The sequence below is a fragment of the Chroicocephalus ridibundus genome, chromosome 19 (assembly GCF_963924245.1).
Source record: "Chroicocephalus ridibundus chromosome 19, bChrRid1.1, whole genome shotgun sequence".
Classification (NCBI taxonomy): Eukaryota; Metazoa; Chordata; class Aves; order Charadriiformes; family Laridae; genus Chroicocephalus; species Chroicocephalus ridibundus.
The window spans coordinates 983,346-1,004,682 of NC_086302.1; the positions used below are offsets into that span (position 1 = coordinate 983,346).

The following is a 21,337-nucleotide window of genomic DNA, read 5'->3' on the forward strand; positions in this document are numbered from 1 at the left end:
CTCACATGCACGGGGTCACCGGTTGCACCCGGGACCCCACGGTGACACCAGCCCCACGAGAAGGTGCCCGTGCCCGGAGACTATCCATGCAGTGTGAGGTGACCAGGCGTCACCGCGGTCCCCCGAGGGGACGCGGCTGGCAGCAGCGTGCAGGACCCGTCCCTGTCCCCTCCCGCCCCGTGGGGGGGACACATGCTGTCACACCAGGTGGGTGGCGTGCCCTGACTGCGGGCGACACTGCAGTGCATGCCCAGATAATCCAGTGAACACAGCCCGGTAACGAGGACCGCAGCAGCGGGTGCCTCTCCGCTCTTACAGCTTCCCCTCCGCAGACCCTCGCTCGGGGCGAGCAGGGTGGGCTTTGTCAAAAACCCCGGCCAAAACCCAAGCGAGGGGAAGGTCGGAGCCCCGGCGATGCTGGGCTGCACTGGACTATCTGGTGGCACTCCAGCGTCCGCCGGGGATGCGCTGCAGCCGGGGCAGACTCAACCTACTTCTTCATCATCATCATCTTCCTCCTCACGCTCTTCGCTGCTTGCACGGCACCAGGCCGGCGCTCTCACCAGGCGAAGGCTCCGCTGAGCTGGCGGCTCTATTTGCTAACGAGGAGGGGAGGGAGAGTGGCGACGGGAGGGTGACACAACAGGGAGACAGAATGGAAACCAAAATGCAACAACACGCAGGTAAATGGGAAAAGAAAAGAGCGGGGACGAAGGCAGCCGGATCTCCGGCACACCCCGGGCTCCAGCGGGGAAATTTCCCCCCGGCTTTGGAAGGCGGAGCAAAGTGAAGGAAGTGTCTGGATCACAAGGAGCTCGATCCAATTTTTCAGCCCCCACAAAAACTGATTTGGCATCTCTGGAGGGTAACAGAGGGAGGGAGGGAGGGAGGAGATCTTTGCCCAGATCCTATTTTAGGGGAAAACTAAAATAATTCCTGCTGTGCTACCCTGTTGTAGCAATCAGGATCTTCTCAGAGCTGAATGAGTGTGTCAGTCTGAGGAGGAGGAGGAGGAAGGAGGGGGACTCTACGACGCTCCAGACGCAGGAAGAGGTTTGCACGCTGCCGGCTGCTAGGAATCCAGCTCGTGCAGGAGCCGAGCACGGGGCAGGAGTGCCAAATCTGAGCTAAACTGTCGGGCGCGCTGTCACAGAAACACTTTTAGTCAAAGCCACTATTATCCATTATTTTAAATACGGAGCCAAATCTAGAAGATGAAGGCGTGTAAGCCTGCACAGAAAGAGGGCTCTACCCGGGGCACCGTAAGCCAGCGGTTTTAATCCCATGTTTTGGTGGTAACCAAGAGACCAGCCTGGGGAACGTGGGTTTGAGTGAAAATAAATAAAATATAATAATAATAAAAGAAATAAAAGAAATGATAATCATAGAAAAAATAATAATAAAAAAAACTCAACAAAAGACATTTGAAAACAAAACTATGGCATAAGAAACGACAGCTGACGTCTGGGAGCGGAGGGGAGCAGGGGGAGGACGGAAGGGGGTTCAGGGGGGGACACAGCAGCATCGCTGCCCAGCCCTGGGGACTTACCAGCTTCACTCCCGACAGCACCTCCAGGAGGGAGATGAGGTTGTGGCCATCTCGCAAGTCTTCGTAGAGGTCGTTGATGTGCTTGCGCACCTGCGGAGCGCCAGGGAGGAAAAAGCCATCAGAGTCGCTCGCCCCGCTGCGCTCTCCCGCTGCCCACAGGAGTGCGGCAGGGAGGCGGTCGCGTCTCCAAGCAGACGTCTCCCTCCAAACCGCGTCCGTTTAAAATGGTTATTCCAGAATTATTATCGCTAAGGAAAGCGGCCTCCTGTTTCCCAAACGACCTGGCAGAAGCTGCTGCCAATTTCACGCACGAAATCAAACCGTTTAAACCCCCCGCGCTCCAGGCGACCCCGCAGTGTTGCAGGCAGAGCCCTGCGGGAAGGGCAGCCCGGTCCTGAGGCGGGGGTTTAACTGCTCACGGGGCTTTACAGCGCCTCCCGAACCACGGCACGGCACGGAGCTCCCACGCGAGAGCAGGGGAGGTCTCTGCGGGGCAGCGGGGCCTCTGTGCCGGCTCTTCCCCCGGGCACCCAGACCTTGTCCCGGGGTTTTACCCAGCTGGGAATGCCCAGACGTTTTCCCACAGCAGCCTCAGCCTCAAGATGTTCCATTTTTCCCTCCTTTGTAAGATTTAGAAAGGTTTGCAAAGCTGGCAGGAAAATACAGCTGTGACACCTAATGCCCAAAACGATTTTTTTTCTTTTTTTTTTGTTTGTTTGGCAAATGGAGAATTGATTAAAAAACACCTGGCATTAACCAGGAGAAGCAGGAGGCACCTTGAGGTGCGACGTTAAACCTACATCTGCAAGCATCTCCCTTCGCGCCCTTTGGGGCTCCTCTCCAGGCAGCAGCATCCTTCCGAAGACAAAAAAGCCCCTTTGCCTCGGCAAGGGGGGGCAGCCCCACGCCAGGACCCCTCCTTTGCCCCGGCTGCCCGTGACCCCCTGCGGGAGGATGGAGGGACTAGAGGCAGATGTAATGAAAAGGGGCTGCGTGGTGATGTTACAGTGCCCTCCAAAGGCATCGGCACATTTCCACTGCAACCGTCTCTGCTCCGAGTACAGACACGTATGAACACTCAAATCCAGTACAAAAATTCCTAGACACACACACACAAAAATAATTAAAAAGGCATTTATCTGCCAGTCCTGAGCCAGAATGGACAGAGAGATGGTCATTTAACTGGTCTTATAATAAAATACATGACTCTTACCTTCATCAAGTGTTTATTGACCCATTTAGTGAAGGTTTTCTTTTGGACTCTGTCCCGTTCATCTGTCAAAAGAAGACAAAGGCGGCTCTCGGTCAGTGTTTCTCATGCAGAAACTCAAATGACTTTGAAATGAGGGGAAGAGACAGAGGCATCGCCGCTCGGTGCCAGGGCCGCCGGAGGATCCCGCGCCCGCCCGGGGAACAGAAGCTGCTTATTCACGGGTTAGTGCGAGACGGGGCCGCTCACATGGCTCCGACGTCCCGCCGGGGCAGCAATGGAGGAGCACCCGCACAGCGAGAACAAAATACGCTGCTTTTTTTCGGGCGGAAAATAGTGTTACCCGAATAAAAGCAGCGTGGATGACTGGGATGGGTACAGCTGCAGCTGGCAGCGGCAAATGAACCTTCAAACCACATCCCCCCGCCCGGGACCCCCGCGCCTCCTTGTCCCCCCGGGCAGGCAGTGCAGGGCGGGAGGGGGGGGTTGCCCGAGCCCCCCCTGGCTTTAGGAGGGTGTCCCCCTCCCCTGCCCACCCCCGGGAGGTTTAACACATTATATAAACCCCACGGATGTCCCATAACAGGCCTCTGCCGGGCACCAGCAGCGCGTGCAATTAGCAGCTTATTCTGCCGCTGTATTTTTGGTTCATTGGATTGTCAGGATTTAAGGTTTATTTCCATCCCGCAGCTCAGCCGAGGGCGCCCTGGGCGGACGCTGGGAGCTCCGAACGCCAGCGGGACAGGGTGACAACGTGGGTCCCCGTCCCCGGGGAGCAGCAGGGGCAGCCCCTGGGGGGGAGGGGACGGGAGATTCGTGGTGACGCCAAAGAGCAACGTGGGACGGGGGAGCTGCCGGCAGGCTTTGCCCTGCCTGTTCTCAGTGCGAAAAACAACATCGTGTGAAAAACAAAGGCAAACAAGGCGAAAGGAGAGGGCATGAGAAGGGGCCACACTGCTGGAGGGTCCTGGGGGGTGCAGGGGGGTCCCACAGCCCCCACCTCCCCACGCCAGGGCAGTGAGGAGGGCTCAGGGCAACCCCGGCAGCCAGCCCCGTGCCCAATGGGATTGCCTGGTTTTAACAACATCACCTGGAGGAGAGAGAGCACCTTGGGACCGACCCACGGCACGCGACCCCAGGCTCCCGAGCGCTGCCCCGTCCAGCCCAGGGGATCCCCGGGATGGAGCGGGAAAGGACAAAACTCGTCACCCCAACACATCCCTGTGATGCCACGGTCCACCAGGCAGAAGCATCCCTTGCTTCAGTTTTAAGCCAAATATCAAGAAAAGGGAAAAAAACCCAGCATTTCTCAGGCCAGGCTCCCCAGCCGCGCTGCGTGTCCTGCCCAGGTGGCCCCACGTCCCCCTTCCCAGGGTGGGGGGTCCCGGCACTGGCCGGGCAGCCATGGCCCCGGGGACCCTCCTGGGATGAGGAAAACCTCCCCGTGCCTCAATCCATGCAGATTTGAAAACACTATCAACCATCCCTCCTCCTCCTCACCCACCCCACGGCTTCCCCCATCCGAAAGCGCCGCAGTAAAACACGTGGCACGTCGCCGGTGAAGCCTTCCACTCTTCCCCCCTCCATCCCGCAGCCACGGCACAGGATGCTGAAAACCACGGCCCATGGCCGCCCTCACTCCCCACCCCGGCATGGCTTCCCGGGATGATGCGGCCGAGCCACAGTGCCGAGCCTGGCACCACCGGCCGCTGCCTGCAATCGGAAGCCGCGTCACCCCCACGTGTTTTTGGGGACCTTTCCTTCACCCGCCCCCCCCCCCCCTCCGTCCTGAGCCACGGTGCTGGGTCCCTTCCCAACCCCGGCGTTGATTCGGGGTGGATAAAGCTTGAGCCGTGCCCTGGCCGCGGCATGGTGCCGGTGGCACAGCGGGGGCTGGCGGCAGGTAGGGACGGGGAGGGCGGCGGGTACTAACCGATGCAGCACATCCGGCACACCAGGCAGGCGCTCAGCCGCCTCTCCTCCCCGGAGAGATGCCACCTCTCCATCGCCCGAGCCCGGGATGGGCAACGCTGGCTCCCGGCAAAGCGGCGGCCACCTCCTGGCTCCTGGGGAAGGGTCTTCTGGTGTCACCACCCGCTTCGCCGACCTCGGAGCGGGTGCGGGTGGGTGATTTCTCATCCGCAGCTCCTCCCACCGCACCACTTCCTACACCCGCTGCCCCCGGCACGGGCACCGGCCGTTCCTCCTCCAGAGCATGGCCGCAAAATCCGCCGCGATGCCAACGGCCGCTTCGCCCGCGCTTCCCCTGCTCCTCGCGCTGCTCCGGGTGCTGCCAGCCAAGGGCTACCACCGCCGCGGCAGCTCTGTGCCAGCAAAATCCTCACCGTCCCGCCGTCCCGATGGCCGGCAAAGCCGCTCGGAAAGCTCCCAGCGAGGAAGGGCAGAGCTTCTCCCTCCTGCAAGCCAGCGGCTGGTGGTGCCGAGCGCGGTGCAGCTCCCGGCAGCAGAAAGCCGTCGGGCTCGGGGCGCGGACACAGGCTCGCCCCGCGGAGCCGGGCACCCAGCAGGCTCTTGGCTTGTTTCCCCTCGTCTTGTTTTCCAGTTAATTGCACTGGGGACGGGAGGGACAATGCCGGGCTGTTCTCCCCGCTCCCGCCTGCCCGCTCGCAGCTTCTTCCCAAATCATTTCCCGGGTCCGAAGTGCTGGAGCCAGGACCCGGCTGCAGCCCCGCTCGGCATGCGGGGAGATAACGGGGGCCTCCTTATCACTGCCTCTCTTCCTTTTCTTCTAAATATAATCCCTCTGCAGACCTTTTGCCGGCAGGAGCCCCATCGCCCCAGCCGGGAGGGCGAGAGGAGCCTGGGGAAGGTGGGAGCGTGTCCCCAAGCATCGCAGGGAGCACGTGGGGACACCGGCGCGTCACCGAGTCCCCCACGGAAAGTCTGCAGCAAGACACTTCTGACGCCGGATCCCGGGGGTGCCCGCAGGCCAGCAGCTCCTTGGGGCGCTCCCTCTTCCCATCTCCTGCAGAAATTGGGGGGGTTTCCTCCTTTTTTTTTGCCCTGTTTCACCACCTTTGGGTGGTTCCTGGGCTCTCACCAGATTACACCTCCCCACTCCACACCCGCGCTATCGTCTGAGCTAATAATAATGCCCGGTTACTGCTTACTAACGATATTAAGGCATTGCAAGCTTATCTCTCCCTGGCTAATCTTTTCCAGAGTCACCCTGAAAAGCAACTTGTTGCAATTCCCCCGTGCCTGTCCTCTCCCTTCTCCATCCGGGGTTTGCTGCCTCCAGCCACCAAGAGCCACCCTGTGACCAGCCGGGGACAGCGAGCAGAGGGGATGGCCTGGGCAGAGGCAGGGCATGGCCAGAGGGAAGGTTACAGCGACCAAAGGAAATCTGCACCGCTCGGAAGACAAGCCAGGGGTGGGCGAGGGCAGGAGAAGCCGACTGTGGACCCTCATGTCCCCCCGCACGCAGGGCACGGAGCAAGGGATGGTGGCAGTGACACAGGGAACATCGCCGGTGAATGGAGACCCTGCTGCCAGCACCGGTGAGAACCACACTCAACTGCACGTTCCCGCGTGCCGCACAACCATGTGACGGCTCCCAGCACTGCCGATGCCATCGGAGCCGCACGGACGCTTCCAGCTGCAAAGCGCTTTCATGTTGTTGCTTTCCCAAGACTCGCAGAGACGAAAACCCCAATGAGCCAGGCAGCAACCCAGCCCGAGCCCCGCTGAGCCGCAGCCATGCCCATCCCTATCCCCATCCCTGGCAGAGCCTGGCCCCAGGGACCACTGCGCGACAGCCCGGGAGCGCTCCGAGACCTGTCCCGGCTGCTCCCCAGCACAAGCGAGGAGCGGGGTTCAGCTGCTGCATCTCTGTCCCAAACCCCTGCGGGACCACGCGCACTGTTCTGTGCCCTGCCCCCATCGCACAGCTCAGTCCACCGCATCCCCAGAAACGGGGATCCCAAAGGCTCTGGGACACCGCTGTCCCCCACGGCGGCAGGAATCCCCTGCAGAGGGGCCAGAACCAGCAAGGATCAAGGAGTGGAGGAGACCACCAAGGGGAAAGCGGGTTTTTAGGTTTTCCGCTCGCTGTCAGACCCCTAAGTGAACCCAGCTAATGAGGGGGAATGGGGATGACCATCCTGCCCCATAGTTGGTCTCCAGCACCCCAAAAATGGAGACATCGTCTAAGTACGGGAAGAAAAACTCCCACTCACCGTCCCGCCAGATCCCAGGCACTTGCCATGGTCACCGGGAGGGCTCCCGCAGGCACCGGGTGCCAGAGACCCTCCCACCACCACCCCAACGCAGACATTTCCCCCCCCGTTTGCTGGCGGCTGCCTCCGTCCTGGCAGCCTGCCTGTGCCCAGCAGCTCCCAACACGCCCAGCTGGGGGCTGCCGCTCCCCCCAGGATCTCTCCTCCATCGTCGCTGTCAGCCTCCATCACCGTTCACCTCCTCCTGCGAGAGCCCAGTCCCAGCCCCGGGCGCCGGCGGGACGGAGGGTCCCTGTCCAGGCACCCCGGGCTGGCAGCGGGCTCTCCGGTGCTGCCTTTGCCACCGCCAAGAGGGAGCCCACGGGGTTCTGGTGTCCCCCATCAGCTCCTTCGGCCTCTCCTGCTGGAAAAAAGCCTGGAAGCAGGTCCCAAACTTTCTGCTCATTAACTCCTGCTGAAGCCGAAGGAATACGGGACACGTCAGACGGGACAAGGCGCTGGACGAGCTCGCTGAGATCTCGAGGACGTCTCCGAGCCCGTGCTCAGCGTGGAAGCAGCTCTGTGCATTAAATGAGAGCCAGCCTTGGGGTGAAGGAGGGTTTTGTTACGTATAAATGCCTAGAAACAAATTTTTAAAGTGTTGGAACCCATTGCTTTCACTTTGAGCTCCTTCAAGGCAAGCAAAGAATGGGAAAGAATGGGAATGCACTTTCTTTTTTTTAACGTGGTACTTTTAAGATAGGGAATACGCAAAAAAAACCTGTCTGGCTCAGGAACACGAGGTATTTAAAATGTGCTGGCTGCCAACCTGCGGGCTGACATAATCCATCATGATAACAGAGCCGACCGGGCAGGATTTACAGAACCTTTCGAAAGAGGGAGAGGAAACGGCGCCTGATTCAGCCTGGAAGAATGCAAGAGAGATACCTGCAGTGGAAAACTGTCCAGCACCCAGATGTTTAATGAGGGAGACACCTGAGAAGCGGTGATGCAAAGGAGACCCGGGTGGATGCTCTGCGAGCATCGCAGGGCAACAACACCTGCTGCAAGATGACTCTCGTCCTCCAGGACGCTGCGCCCGTGGAGCGGGTATTACCTGACCTTTACTGGGAAGGAGCGGTGAAGGAAAACAGGTATTGAATATACTCGCCGCTTGCAACCCGGATTTTTTCCAAAAGGGACGGATTTCTGCAGGGCGAAGCAGCGGGTCGGCACGGTACAGGGAGCTGGGAGGAGACAGTCGTGTTGGGAAATGGCCAGGAGGTCCCTAGATGGGGCCCAGCACAACACTGCCCCAACACCGAGATTAATTAAGTGGACGGGAGACGGCGGGTCCACAGGAGGAATTGCCGCAAGGCTGGGTTTAGTGGGTAACAGGGCATATTCCGGCGTGTTTGTGCAAGTCAGTCTCAATATCTCTCTCACAAATAGATTTAGGGGTGAAAGGAAGAAGCGTATCCCAAAGCAATATTTGGGGAAAACTCCCTGCATGCCGCCCAGGTTCCGCCATCCTGCTCCTTTGCATGGAAAAAGAGAAAGAAAAGGGGGAATCAGTCACGGTCGTGGGGAAAAAACCCCATGCGGAGACACAGGAGAAAACAAGCCCCGCTGGAAAAAAAAGAAGAGGGAGGAACCAAAACAAACAAATCCCAGGAGGAAGAGGTCAGGACGGAGAAGGAGCTCCCGAGTCCCCATCCGGGGCCCGGAGCTATCGCACATCCCTGTAACGAATCCTCGCCCTCCTCGGGCAGCGGTCATGTGCGAGCCCTATTTTGGGAAACTGAGGCAGGGTGAGCCCCAGCTGCGCAGCGAGCCCGTGCCAGCGCTGGAGGAGCTGCCGGTGTGGGTGGCTCACCGGGAGGCTGCTGTCATGGCCCGGGGCAGGAGCCCGGCAGGCAGAACACTAGCCATGTGTTGTGGGCTTGTTCCGAGACAAAACCCAAAAAAACAGCCTTGTCCACAGCGAGACACCCCCATCCCAGCTTCTCCCACCCCAACGTGTGCTGGGAATGGGTGGCGAGACCAAATTTAGGCACCAAAACCTCTGCCCTCTCCCACCCCCCCGCCACATGGGGACCAGGGCCACCGGGAGGATCCCTGTCACCACGTCCTTGTCCCTCCCCCCTGCCAGCCACGTCCGTCCCTGCCCGCGCCACGGCCACGACTCCCGGGGAGGGAAAACAAGCCGTGACCCTTGCCGGCGGCGCGCCGGCCATCTTAGTGCCTTCCCCCCCCGCCGGGGGCCACCCCTACCTTCTCTGCTCCGGCTCCTCCAGTACAAGACGCCGGCGATGCCCAGGACGTGGCTCAGGACAAAGGCAGCAGGCGGCAGATAGGAGCTCTCCGAAAGAGGCATTGTCCCCTATTCCCGCCCCGTTGTCCGGAGCCTGGCTCCAAATTTCTTTCTCCTGTAGCTGCCGGAGCGCCCAGCATCGCCGGGAGGGCGAGGGGATGGGAGGTGGGGGGAGCGGAGACGCTGCCCGCAGAAACTTCCGAAACTTCCTGCCTGTGCCTCTGCCTCCAGCTGGACGCGTCCCCGGAGCTGGCAGGGCTTGGGGACAGCCAGCGTCGCCGGGACGGGGCCAGGGAGATTTGGGAGCTTGAGGGGGGGGGTAGAGGGAGAACACGAGCGTCAGGCTGGCTCAAACATCTTTCCTCGGCGTTCACGCGGCCAAACTTTGTTCCCCCCCCCGCCGAAGGGGGACGAAGTTTGGCCGCGTGAACGCCGAGCGAAGACGTCATCTCCTCAATTTCCATTCCCAGCTGGAACGGCGGCTGCGGCGATGGGGGATCGGCGGGAGCAGCTGCTGTGCCGGCATCACCGCAAAACCCGTCTCCTCATGGGGGGCTCGGGAGCGGCACGAAACCTCATCCGCCCCCCCCGGTGGGTGACAAGCCAGCGTCCCCCCAGTCCACAGACTGGCTGACACACGGAGGGCAGGCGGGATGGAGCGGGGAGCGGCTGGGAGACGTGGGCAGCATTTTGGTGGCACTGGAGAGGCTGCAGGCAGCTGAGGGCTTGGTACCCCGGGCTGGACCCAGCGCCAGCCTGTTTGCAAGAAATCTCTGCCCAGTAAGAGCAAAAAAAGCCAAGGTGACCAAATTTGAGCTTCTGGGAGTCGGGTACCCCGAGCACTTTTCCCTCGCCCTCCCTGGATGCCCAGAGGTAAACGAGTCAATAGCCAGGACACCCCCCGAGCCCCAGGGAGACACCCACAGAGGACGCTCTAACGCGAAAGGCAGAGCCCCATCCACCTCCCGGCCCTTCCCGCGGCCGGGTGCCCCGCTCGCCACCAGCATCGCACCCCGCACGGGGGGACTTTGCAGCCCGGCCCCGTTTATTCGCGGTTAGCACGGTGCTAAGGCGTTCCTCCGGCAGTTTCGCTTCTTTTTCGGAACCGTTTCCGGCAGCGGAGGCACAGAAACGGCACAGGGAAACCGAGAACAACACGCCCTGCCGCGGCAGCGCCGTTACCGCCCGGCCCGGCCGCCGTTGTAACCACAAGCGAAGCGGGTGGGAGGCTCCTGCTTTGCTCTCAGAGACCATCGTGTGCCGGGTCCCCCCACCAGCTCCTGGGGCAAGAAACTTGCTTTTAGGAAGTTGTACAGAATTAAACGCTCATTTTTTGCCTTTACCTTCGGAGAAGGGCTCACACAAGAGAGGGATGTTCTGCTGCCGGCGCTCGGCAGCGAAGGGGAAAGCTGTTAAGGCTCCGGAGAGAGCCGGGACCCAGGTTCACGCGTGGGACGGTGAAAGCACGCGAGGACCAGGGTGTTGCGCAGATGCGAGCAGAGATTTAAATTATGTTTATAACCCCCGAGCAGCTCCCCAGACCCAACAGCCACGGGCCGGCCGGGCCCAGCAAGAAAACTGTATGGAGCAGAACCTGATAGACCCAAACGTCGCACCGTTCCGGGGGGAACCTGCACCCGCAACCCCCTAACGCCGCTCGGGCTAACGAGGCGGGCGATAGAAAACACACAGAATTACCCCGGGGCTCGGCGCTGTTGCAATAGATTTTCCAGAGCTTCAGCCCTGCCCGGATGAAAAATATCCCGGCATAGTTTTCATCTAAAGCAATCTGCTTTCTGTTAAGGCGAAGGGGAAGCGCCGCAGGAGTAACGACCTGTCGGCAGGCACGAGGCCACCATAAATGGCCCCGAGCAGGGCAGTTAGTGCCCTGGGATGTGCCGACGGAAAAAGCTACGGGAAGCAGGAGCTGGTTTTCCCCATCCCCTCGCCCCGGCGGCACCCATGGGGGCTCAGCCGCTCCCGTGATTCCCAGGTGCTCCAGGCACGGAGGGGCTCGGAAAATGCACGGAGCACGGCCAGCTGCTCCCGGCGGACAAGCCTTGGGGCAAAAAAACCTCTTTAAAGATATATAACCATATAGAAATATATATATTTTTATGTATATATAAACATACATATAAACAACGTATATTTATATATATAAAAATACATAATATATATAAACATATGTGTAAATAACGTATATTTATAAATATAAATACATCCCCCCCACAGCAGGACACCCCAGGGACAGCGGTGGTCCCCCTCTTTGTCCCACTCAACCTAACACTGTCCCCCCCCTTTCCCGTCCACGCTCCCGGTGTCGGCGCACACTCGGCACATGCCGGCCCGGCCGCCTCTCGCCGCTGCAGGAAGCCAACAACGGCAGGAGGTGGCCCATCCGGGGCATGGGGAGCCACCGGCGGGTTTGGGGGTGACCTGCTGGTGGTTGTGGGGGCCACCCAGCCCCGGATGCAGCTGCCGCCCCCCCCTGCTCGCCCGTAGCATGTAGCTGCACACACCCCCCCCACCCCGCCATGGAAACCGCCCCAAAACACAAACAGCTCGGTTTAGTTCCTTGCAAGGCGGCTTATTTCGGCTTCGACCGTCGGAAAGGAAAGGGGTGGGGAGAGGCCAGGCGCCGCCCGCCTGCGCAGGAATTTGGGGAGCGGAGAGGCCGTGCCCCCCCCGCGGGGGGTCCCCACCTCGCAGGGCACCCCCTCGTTCCACAGGGTGCCCTGCGCAGCATCTCCCAGCCCCGCGCATCACCCAAAACGGCGTTACCCCCATCGCTGCCCCCTCTCTCCCCCAGGGTTTTAGGGTACCCTGCGGGATGGCTCTGGGCACACGGGCTGCCCCGGCCCCCCCCGCCTCTCGCCTGGAGCTGAGTCACCCCGGCTTGGTGGGGCCAGTCCCCCCCCGCCATGCGCCTCCCCGGTGAGTAATGCTCAGCCGACGGCCTCCGACGCCGCTGCCGGCTCCGGCATCTCCTTATATGACTGGGGAAGCTGCCGGGCAGCGGCACCCGGGAGCTGGGCACAGCCCCCACGTCCCCGCCACCGCTCGGGGACGGAGACACCCCGGCATCGGGGTGGGCGATGCCACGGGGACACTGCTCTGTCCCCTGGGTGCTGTGGCCTCCCGGGAGGCAGCCGAGACCCTGTGGGCTCCAGCCAGGGACCCATGTCCCAGCCCCGGGAGGTGGCAGCCAGGTGGCACTGTGGAAGCGCCGAAGCTGGTGGCACCGGATGGTGTCGGGGATGGCGGCCAGAGCCAGAGCTGGCACCCGGCAGCACCGTCGCTGGGTGACGCATCTCCCAGGGACCTGCTGCTGCCTGTGGTAGATGGGGGTCCTTGCCAGTGCCCCCAGCCGAGCCCACCAAAGCGCCCCCCATCGCCCACAGCGGGTGTGCAAGCGGCCATGAGCACGTCAGGGGTTTCACAGAGGGGCCCCTCTGCACCCAATGGGGCAGTGGGGCCACCCCACACCGGGCAGGGGATGCCCCACTCCCCCCAGCAGGAAAAAGGGCCCGTCCGACAGCGGTGCTGAGCACACACAAACTCGTGACTGCAGTACAGGGCCCAGGCTTCCTGCCCTGCTTCCTCTGCGATGCTTTCCCCTTTCTGCTGTTTTTTCCTCCTTTCCGGGAGCTTTAAGGGCAAACCTCGGTCACTTATGGCAGCGGCTGCGAATTGCCGAGGAGGGGAAGGAGACTCCGGGGTTTTGGATCAGGGATGCCCAGGATAATGGCAGACACACATCACCCGCTGCTCCCCGGGGACAGGTCTCACCCGGAGCGGGGCGAGGAGCCCGCTCGGCTCTGGCCTCCACGGGGGCTGGACGGGGGGCACAGTGCTCGAGCAGAGCCGCTGTGTCCCCAGCCCCAAGCCAGGGGACCGAGCGCATGCCCCAGACCCGGTGCTCAGCCGCGGTTGTTTCCCCCAGGACCACATATTTTTGCCCCTGCGAGACCCCGAGCTCAGCTAAACCCGCGGCCTCACGCCCTCCTTGCAAACGGCAGCAAACGCTGCTGCGGACAGACAGGCAGACGGATGGATGGCTCACAAGACGCATCCCTGGCTGCCGAGCGCATCCGCACGTGCCGGCGCACCTCCTTCTGCCGGCAAGCACAGGCAGGGCCCCGCCGGGGCGCGGGGGCTCGCTCCACCCTGCCCGCGGCGCCAGCAGCCATGGGAAAGCAAAGCAAGAACAAAGATGACGTTTCTTATGATCCGGGCTATTAAAAAAAGAAGGTGGAACGAGGCAGGTCGCGGCTGCCGGTGCTGCCCAGCACATCCCCGCAGGACGAGCTCGTCTGCTTCAACTGAAAACAAACAAACAAACAAGCAAAAAGAAAACCAAAAACACAAAAACTCTCCGCGCCGGTGAATCACCCGCCCGAGCGTGTGCGGGCAGAGGTGCCGATCCCCTCGCCATCCGGCGAGCTCCAACGCCGGGCCCTGCCTGTGGTGCCCCCGGCTCCTGGCAGAGCGGGCGCATTCCCTGCGTTAAAAAACATTTCCTTCTGGCTTTCATCACCCCCTGAGCAGCCGCGGCCCTGCCAGGAGGGATGGGGACAAGTCGGCAGGGTCCCACGTCGGCCCCTCGTTTGGCATCGCCGCCGAACGCCCGGGCTACAAAAGGTCTGAAAAAATGAGGACTATGAAACTGCCCGGGCAGCAACCGCTCCTCGTGGCGCTGGAAAAACCAACCTCCCCAGCACTGGGTTTTGTGCAAATAGGGGTTTTAACCCAGGAGAAGCGTCTGCGCGAGGGCTGAGGCTCCGAGTGCCCCATCGTCACCCCCCGGCGCTTGCAGAGGGAAGTCAGGCTGGGGTGACCCTAAGGACCGGGGCAGCCCCGTCCAGCCCAGGGCCTGGGGGCTGTTCTGCACCAGCCCCCACCACTGACCAGCCGCTGCACCGAGGGCAGCACAAGTGAATATTTAACTGCAAATCCCTCGGCAGAGGAGCTGCCCACGCTGCCAAAGGTCGGCTGGACGCAGCAAAGCAAGGGGAGAGGGAAGGGGGAGCCTTGGACTCCCCCCGCCCCATCAGCGGTAAAGTCTGAGCTCCGAGGAAGCGGGGAAAGGAAGCGCTGATGATAAGAGCGGAGATGTTCCCCTTTCCAGCAGACGTCTGGGAACTAAAATAAGAATTATATCTTAAAAAGGACAGACTTCCCTTCCCACAGCAGAGCTGCCGCCCTGCAGCCGGTGCTGCTGCGGGGCAGTGGGGGGGACAGGGGCCAGGACCCCCAGGAACCCCTCGCTGCTGGGAGACGGAGGCGGGGGACAGAGATAAGATGGCTCGAGGTAAGGCTGGAAGCAAACATCATTCCGGCCGGTTTTCATTCTGCAAAGCAAACAGCCGAGCTGCGCTGCCACCTGCCCACAGCTTAATCATTCCCCAGCAGCGCGGCTCGGCCTCAACTCCTGCTCCCGGGCTGGAGGGGTGGAAATCCGGCAGTTATGGGGTCTACGGGAATGTGACATCCCAACTGGGGCCGTCCAAAGGGACCGACTCAGATGGGGATGGATGCAGCCAACAGGAGGACCCAAAGCCTCAAGAACCTCCAAAAAAACCCCAAAAGGAGACCATTTCCGTTCGTAGCACCAGCAGGGAGGTGGGCTCGCAGCTCCTGGTCCTCAGGGCACCAGCACGAAGCTCCAGCCTCCTTTCCTTGGTGGGGCTCGCTTTTTGGTGCCCCAGATTCAGCACCTTTCCCAGGGCAACCATAGACATCAACGCTGCCAGCTCAGTGTCCCCCGCCACGTGTCCCCCAAAGTGACCCCAGACACCCCCCACACACAACACGGACCCCGGCAGATCCTCGCACCCAGATGGTGGCTTTGCTGAGCCGCGTGCGCGCAATGCCATCCCGGACACGTCTCATTCAGACCCTCTCCAACACCGCCCGGGCTTTTGAACCCTCCCTCTCGGCCCGAAAGCGAGTGCGTCACGCTGAGGAGGTGGCGCGGGTGATCTCACCGCTTCTTTCCCAGTGCTAAAAACCCTCCATCAATCCACCGGCCCGGCAGCCTCCCCAGATGACTGCCGAGGCCGCTGGGTTTTTGCTGACGCAGAGGTTCAGGCATTATTTCATCGCTTCCCACTTCTCGGAAGCCTCCCCTGGTTTGTCACCCCTCCGAGGACGCTGGCAGGGAGCCGCACCACACTCGCTCATTAAATGATGCCATTGAAACTCACGGCCATGCACCCCGGGCTCCGGGAAAGTGCTGAACGCCATTGAACCCCACTGCAAGAGTGGTCAGGCACTGCAACAGCCTGCCCAGGGAGGTGCTTGAGTCACCATCCCTAGAAGTATTTAAGAAACGTCTACATTCGGCACTTCAGGGCGTGCTCTAGTGACAGAGATTGTAGGGGGTTTTTTTGTGTGTGTATGGTTGGACTCGACGATCTCAAAGGTCCTTTCCCGTCATCGACTCAGCGGCATCACCCTGCGAGGAGAGGGCAGGGGGGAGCAGAGGACGGGGACACGGCCGTGGTTGGGTGCCGGGGCACAGGGAAGAGCTGCGCCTCGGGACACAGACATCCAAGCAGCGAGGGCAGCTCTTCACGCAGAGAGAGCTGCTGGGCAGGAGGGAGTAGGCGAAGCCAGCACCAGAGGCGAGGAGGATGTGGATGCACAGGGGGGAGGATCAGCAAAGGTCTCCTGGCACAAAACCCTTCTGCTTTTTGGGAGCGAGCAGCACCGTCCCAGCCCTGGGCGCGGAGGAAGGCTTGCTCGCACACCCACGTGCCAGAGGACACACACGTCTCCACGCTTTCCCAGGGGCTTGTGCTGACACGGTGAGGTGGCACCTTTCCCAGGCTGGGGGAGGAGGAGGAAGGCGATGCCATCTCCGGGTCCCTCCCTGCCCCTCCGGCCATGGGGACAACGCCACACACCTCCACACAGCCGCCGTCTCTGCGGCTGGGTAAACACCCGCTCCGTAATTCCCAGCACGCCCCGACAACACCTCAGCAGAGAGAAAGCCGTGCAAAACCAAAAAAAACATAGAAACCCACCCAAAAAATTCCCCCACAAGATTTGTTGGAAGCCCAGGCGCAGGCGAGCAGCAGAGCCTTGTGCCGGGGAGCAGCCCAAGCCCTGGCCGCATCCTGCATCCACTCCCACTGCCTGCACTGGCGCTGAGCTCCAGGAATGCCCCAAATCCATCCTGAAACAGAGAATGGTTTAGGTGGGAAGGGACCTTAAAGCCCACCCGGTGCCACCCCCTGCCCTGGGCAGGGACACCTCCCACCAGCCCAGGTTGCTCCAAGCCCCGTCCAACCTGGCCTTGAACCCCTCCAGGGATGGGGCAGCCACAGCTTCTCTGGGCAACCTGGGCCAGGGGCTCACCGCCCTCGCAGCCAAGAATTTCTTCCCAATATCTCATCTCAGTCTCCCCTCTTCCATTTTAAAGCCATTCCCCCTTGTCCTGTGGCTCCCCTCCCTGCTCCAGAGTCCCTCCCCAGCTTTCCTGGAGCCCCTTGAGGGACTGGAAGGGGCTGGAAGGTCTCCCCGGAGCCTCCTCTTCTCCAGGCTGAACCCCCCCAGCTCTCCCAGCCTGTCCCCACAGCAGAGGGGCTCCAGCCCTCCCAGCATCCTCACGGCCTGAAGGACTTCATGGTTGAGGACTCCAAAGCTGGACGCAGTACTCCAGCTGGGGTCTCACCAGAGCGGAGCAGAGGGGCAGAACCACCTCCCTAAATCCTGAAAGAATCCCCCAAGTGAAGTCCCAGCCCCTCTCGGAGGAGCCCGACCCCGCGGTGGGGTGTCCATCTGGGGTACAGAGCTGTGGCCCGGCACAGCCAAGCCCGGGGGAGGACCAGGGGTGGGATCCTCATCGGCCGCTCAAAGCCAAGCTTTGCACTTCCCAGCGCAGCAGCTTAGGGAGCAGGAAAGCCGGGGGGCGGAGGGACCGCCGGCATCAAAACTCCTTTTCTACCCGCTAACAAAAGGCCTGGTGTCTCCGCAAAGAGGCTTGTTATTCCAACGCCAACCGAAGGCTGCTTGGCAGCGGGAGAAATAGGAAAACGTTAGGTTAGTGGGAACTGGCTGTGCTTTGTCTGGGGCGCGCTTGGGCGCTGTGTTTGCACAGGCTCCGCCATGTGTGTGTTGGGGGGGGGTCAGGGCCGGGCTCCCCCGGCACAGCCACGCCAACAGCCCCCCGCTCCTGACCCCTTCATCCCGCTCCCCACAGATAATGGTGGAAAAGAGCAAGAGAAAAGGCAAGGCGAGCTCGCAGCCCAAGTGCGCAGCCCAAGCACAGAGCTCGCAGCCCAAGCGCAGCCCACGCTGTCAGTAGGAAGCTTTGGTCCCCACTTCTGCTGCCCCCAACCCCCCCAGCTGTGCCCCACGAAGCAGCCCAGGGTCTGACCAGCATCCCCAGCTTGGGGACCCCCGGCCCCCTCGGGACAGGAGACGTGCGAAGCCCTGTCTTAGAAATGGAGGCTGAAGAGAAGGAAGCAGCCGATTCTCTTTTTCCCCCCCGCGAATGGAGGGCAGACAGGCAGCCTGGAGCCCTGATCTCATTAGATGTCCCAAACTAAGCAGTGTGAAACCTGATTAGCGCCGTGCGGGAGGCGGGTGAAGGGGTGGCAGCCGGCTCCGCCAGCCAGCGCCAGCACCCTTTGACCGGAGACGGGGGGTCCCGGCACCCCGAGGAAGCCAGGGCTGGGGACCAGGGCACCCAGAGCTCCCGCTGCCTGACCAGGATCTGGATGTATCCGTGGTCCTTCCACACTAATGTGCCCGGACGCTCCCAGGGATCACGGCCATGGGTTCAGCCAGGGCTTTACTCCTGGCTGCGACGCTCCGAAGGGACGCTTCATCCCAGCTGCTGTCACCGGCTCCTGGCCGGGCCAGCCTTGGCATGCAGCAGCAGAGAGGAATTTGGGATTAAGGAAAAAAAATCCAAACCAAACAGGGGAAGGCAGGAGCCTGAAACCTCTGTTCCCTAGAGACCCGCTCTCCCACAGAGAAACTTAATCCCCATTAAAAAACAAATGAAATAATCCAGTTGCTAACATTGCTCTGCCTGCTTGGTTCAGGCACCAGGTCTGCCGGACCCCACCAGCCTGGCCCAAGCCCATCAGATGCTCTTAGAAGGGCTCAGCTGGACCTTTCTGGAGCGAAAACCATCTCTGGTACCACGAGGCTGTGGTGGGAGAGACATAAATTGACGGGGATCTGCAGTTACGGCACAGCCCGCGAGTCCCCCCAGGGCTGGCCATGCTCCCCAGGGGACACCTCAGAGGGTGGCCATGCCAGAGGAGAAGCACCCATCCGTCCAGGTGAGCAACCACTCGTGTCCTCCCTGTGCGTGGGGAGACGGGGCCGGGAGAGCTGCGTTCCGGAGGAACCGAAACCCACCGGGGCCTCCGCCCACAGTGGCCAGGGCAGATGGTGGCCCTGGATCTCTTATCACACCCGGCCACCTTGGGTGGCCCCGGCTGCTCCTCGGGGAAGCCATCACATGATGGGACGAAAGCAAACGGTGGCGCATGGAGACAAGCTGTGGCATGGCTCTGGCACCATCCCGGTGGCACACGGCAGGGAAGGATGCTGCCCCTGCCTCCCGCTCCGATTCCCTGCATCATGGAATCATAGAATCAATCATTTAGGTTGGAAAAGACCCTTGGGATCATCGAGTCCAACCATCAACCCCACTCTACTCCTCTGCTCCCTCCGGCAGCAGGGCCAGCATGTTACGTATAAAAACCTCTCTTTTTTTAACAGCAGAAAGCCAGCAGAGCCGGGCACATGCGTGATGGGGAGGCGGTAGGGACAAGCTCAGACCCACTCGTGGCTGCCCGGCCACAGGGAAAATCTGAGCCCGTTCCCCTGGGGAAAGCACGTGGCAACAACAGGGTCAGATGGAGCCAGATTAGCTGGTGTGCACAGGGGAAGGCCGAGAAGATGCTGGATTTTATCTGGCTGCCAAGTAAACAACGAACTCCTCAGAAAGTGAAACCAGCCATCCTCGTGCCACTGGTAAAATTAACCTGGCAATAAATTTGTAATCAAATGGGTTTCCCGAGCCGAGCTCAAGGCTCTTGTCACCTCGGGGCCATGACAGACGCTGTCCCGGGAAACCTGAGATGGAGACTGTGCGGAAAGGCTGGGTGACCTCGAACCCACCGGCTGTTGGGACAGGGTCCGTCCCGGAGCAGCATCCTTCATCGCCGGCACAGAGGCGGGGATCCAGCAGGATGCCCTGGCCCTATCCCAGCCAGGCGGGCGCAGGGGACCGGGATGCTCTCCAAGCCCTTCACCCGGACCCGGTGGGGCTGGCAGCGATGGATGCTGGCACCGCGCCGGGGGTCAGGGGCCTGGACTTACACACACAGACATTTACATATGAAATGCTCCCGGCTCCAGTATCTGCTGCCTCCACCTCCCCGGGGAGATGAATAGAGATGGGGAGAGGCGGGGGAAAGAGGGGAAAAGAAACCTCTCCAGCCATAAACCCTTCCCTTCCTCCAGCTCTGCCCAGCCCCGCAGCTCAAGGGTGGGCTGGCTGGGGCTGCTTTCAGCGCTGATGACCACACTTAGGTACGTGGCAAATGCCAAACCACAACAGCCAGATGCACGGCACAGCCGTCCCCACGCCGGCATGCACGGCAGAGCTAACCATAACCGCCTGCAAAGGCGGGCACAACCCCTTCTGCGCTCCAACGCCACGGGGAAGCATCCCGGCGGTGCCAAAGGGGCGGCTCTGCCCGCTCAAAGAGGCGCCTCGCCTCCCCGAGCATCCCCTGCCCACGCCGCCGCTTCCTCCGTCTCCCGCCTGCACCACTTTCTGAATTACAGCCACAGAGGGCTGCGGTACAGACAGCTGGTGACAGCCAGCAAGTCGGCGTCGTTGGGGACAGAGGCAGCGAAACAGACCAAAATCTGCAGATTTGGCTGGCTGGGGACTCGCCACCCCTGTTTTCATGTTCCCTTACAGGCTCGCAAGAGCGGAGAGAGAAAGCGTGGCGCCGGGATGCGGGAGGCGGCGCAGGCAGCCAGCGCTGCCGGCAGGGCTCTGGGCAGCACCTGGAGAAGGGAAGGCTGCCAGATCAGCTCCTGCAACCAGTCACCTTGTAAACGCTATTAATAATGTCATCTCGGCTCCTCGGCACCTCGTTCCCGCAGGCAGGAGGGGAATTCGCCCAGCTGCAGCTGGAGACGGGGCCCAAAACCCCCAGCAGGAGCGCGGCCGCTTGAGCAGCAGCCCCAAAACGCAGAGGGGGGGTCACTGGCACCCAAGCCCAGCGCCCAACCGTGCTCTGGCTCCCAAGGGGCTGCAAATGAGCGGTGGGGGGGGGACGGGGACACAAATACGGCTGTGGGACAGAGCCAGGCACACAGCGACTGGGGGCTCCTTTTACATTGATTCCCAGTGCCAGCTGCAGGGAGGCTCAGGAAAAATTTATGATGGACAACACACCCGTGTAAGAAAGTGAATTATGTTACTCCCGGACGCGATAACTCAGGGCAGCTGTCAGCCACGGAGCTGCGGGATTAACCCTTCACGTCTGCCCCAGCAGCGGCACGGGAGGGTGGGGACGCTGCCAGCCCGCCGGGTGACAACTCCCTTGGCTCCCTGCTAAATTAAACATTGAATTGATTCACCTTTGTTATACAGCGGGATCAGCTGGTGAAGCCCAGCCGCGCTGTAAAAAGGAGTGAGTGAATAGGAGCGTTATTAGATGACAGGCGATGGCATCCCGGGTGCCTTCTGCTTTCCTCTCCGCCTTCCTCCTAGCGGGCGAATCCCGACAGCCGTCTGCTGGGAGTGCCGGAGCAAAAACCTCCTCTGATAGCGAGGAGGGAAAAAAAATAAAGAAAGAAAAGGGGGAAAAAGCGAGGGAAGCATCCCCTCCAGCTGCAGCCGGAGTGCCAGGTAAACCGAGCTGCTCTGGGTGCAGCAGGGACAACGGCCACCGGCCTCCAGCCACCTGCCAGGGGCTGGCGCAGCACGATCGGGTGTCACAGGCGGCTCTCCGGGGACAGCCTGCGAGGAGGGAGAGGGCAAAGCCTCGGGAAAGAGTTTTGGAAAGAAGGGAGGGGGGAAAAAACCCACCGATCTG

At 61.3% G+C, this 21,337-nt stretch overlaps 1 protein-coding gene across 9 annotated transcripts in view; it reads right to left on the reverse strand.

Annotated features, from left to right (window-relative positions):
- MACF1 (microtubule actin crosslinking factor 1) overlaps positions 1-21,337 on the reverse strand; it is a 148,819-nt gene that overhangs the window by 108,522 nt on the left and 18,960 nt on the right. For 7 of the 9 annotated variants that reach the window (XM_063356213.1, XM_063356212.1, XM_063356214.1 and 4 more), the window contains 2 exons: positions 2,763-2,824; positions 1,550-1,639 (listed from right to left, as the gene is read on the reverse strand). In XM_063356213.1, the coding sequence (XP_063212283.1) occupies positions 1,550-1,639; positions 2,763-2,824 (152 nt within the window). Of the gene's footprint in view, positions 1-1,549; positions 1,640-2,762; positions 2,825-4,692; positions 4,781-9,211; positions 9,344-21,337 lie in introns of those variants that run through there. The other 2 variants (XM_063356206.1, XM_063356208.1) reach the window with 2 other exon arrangements.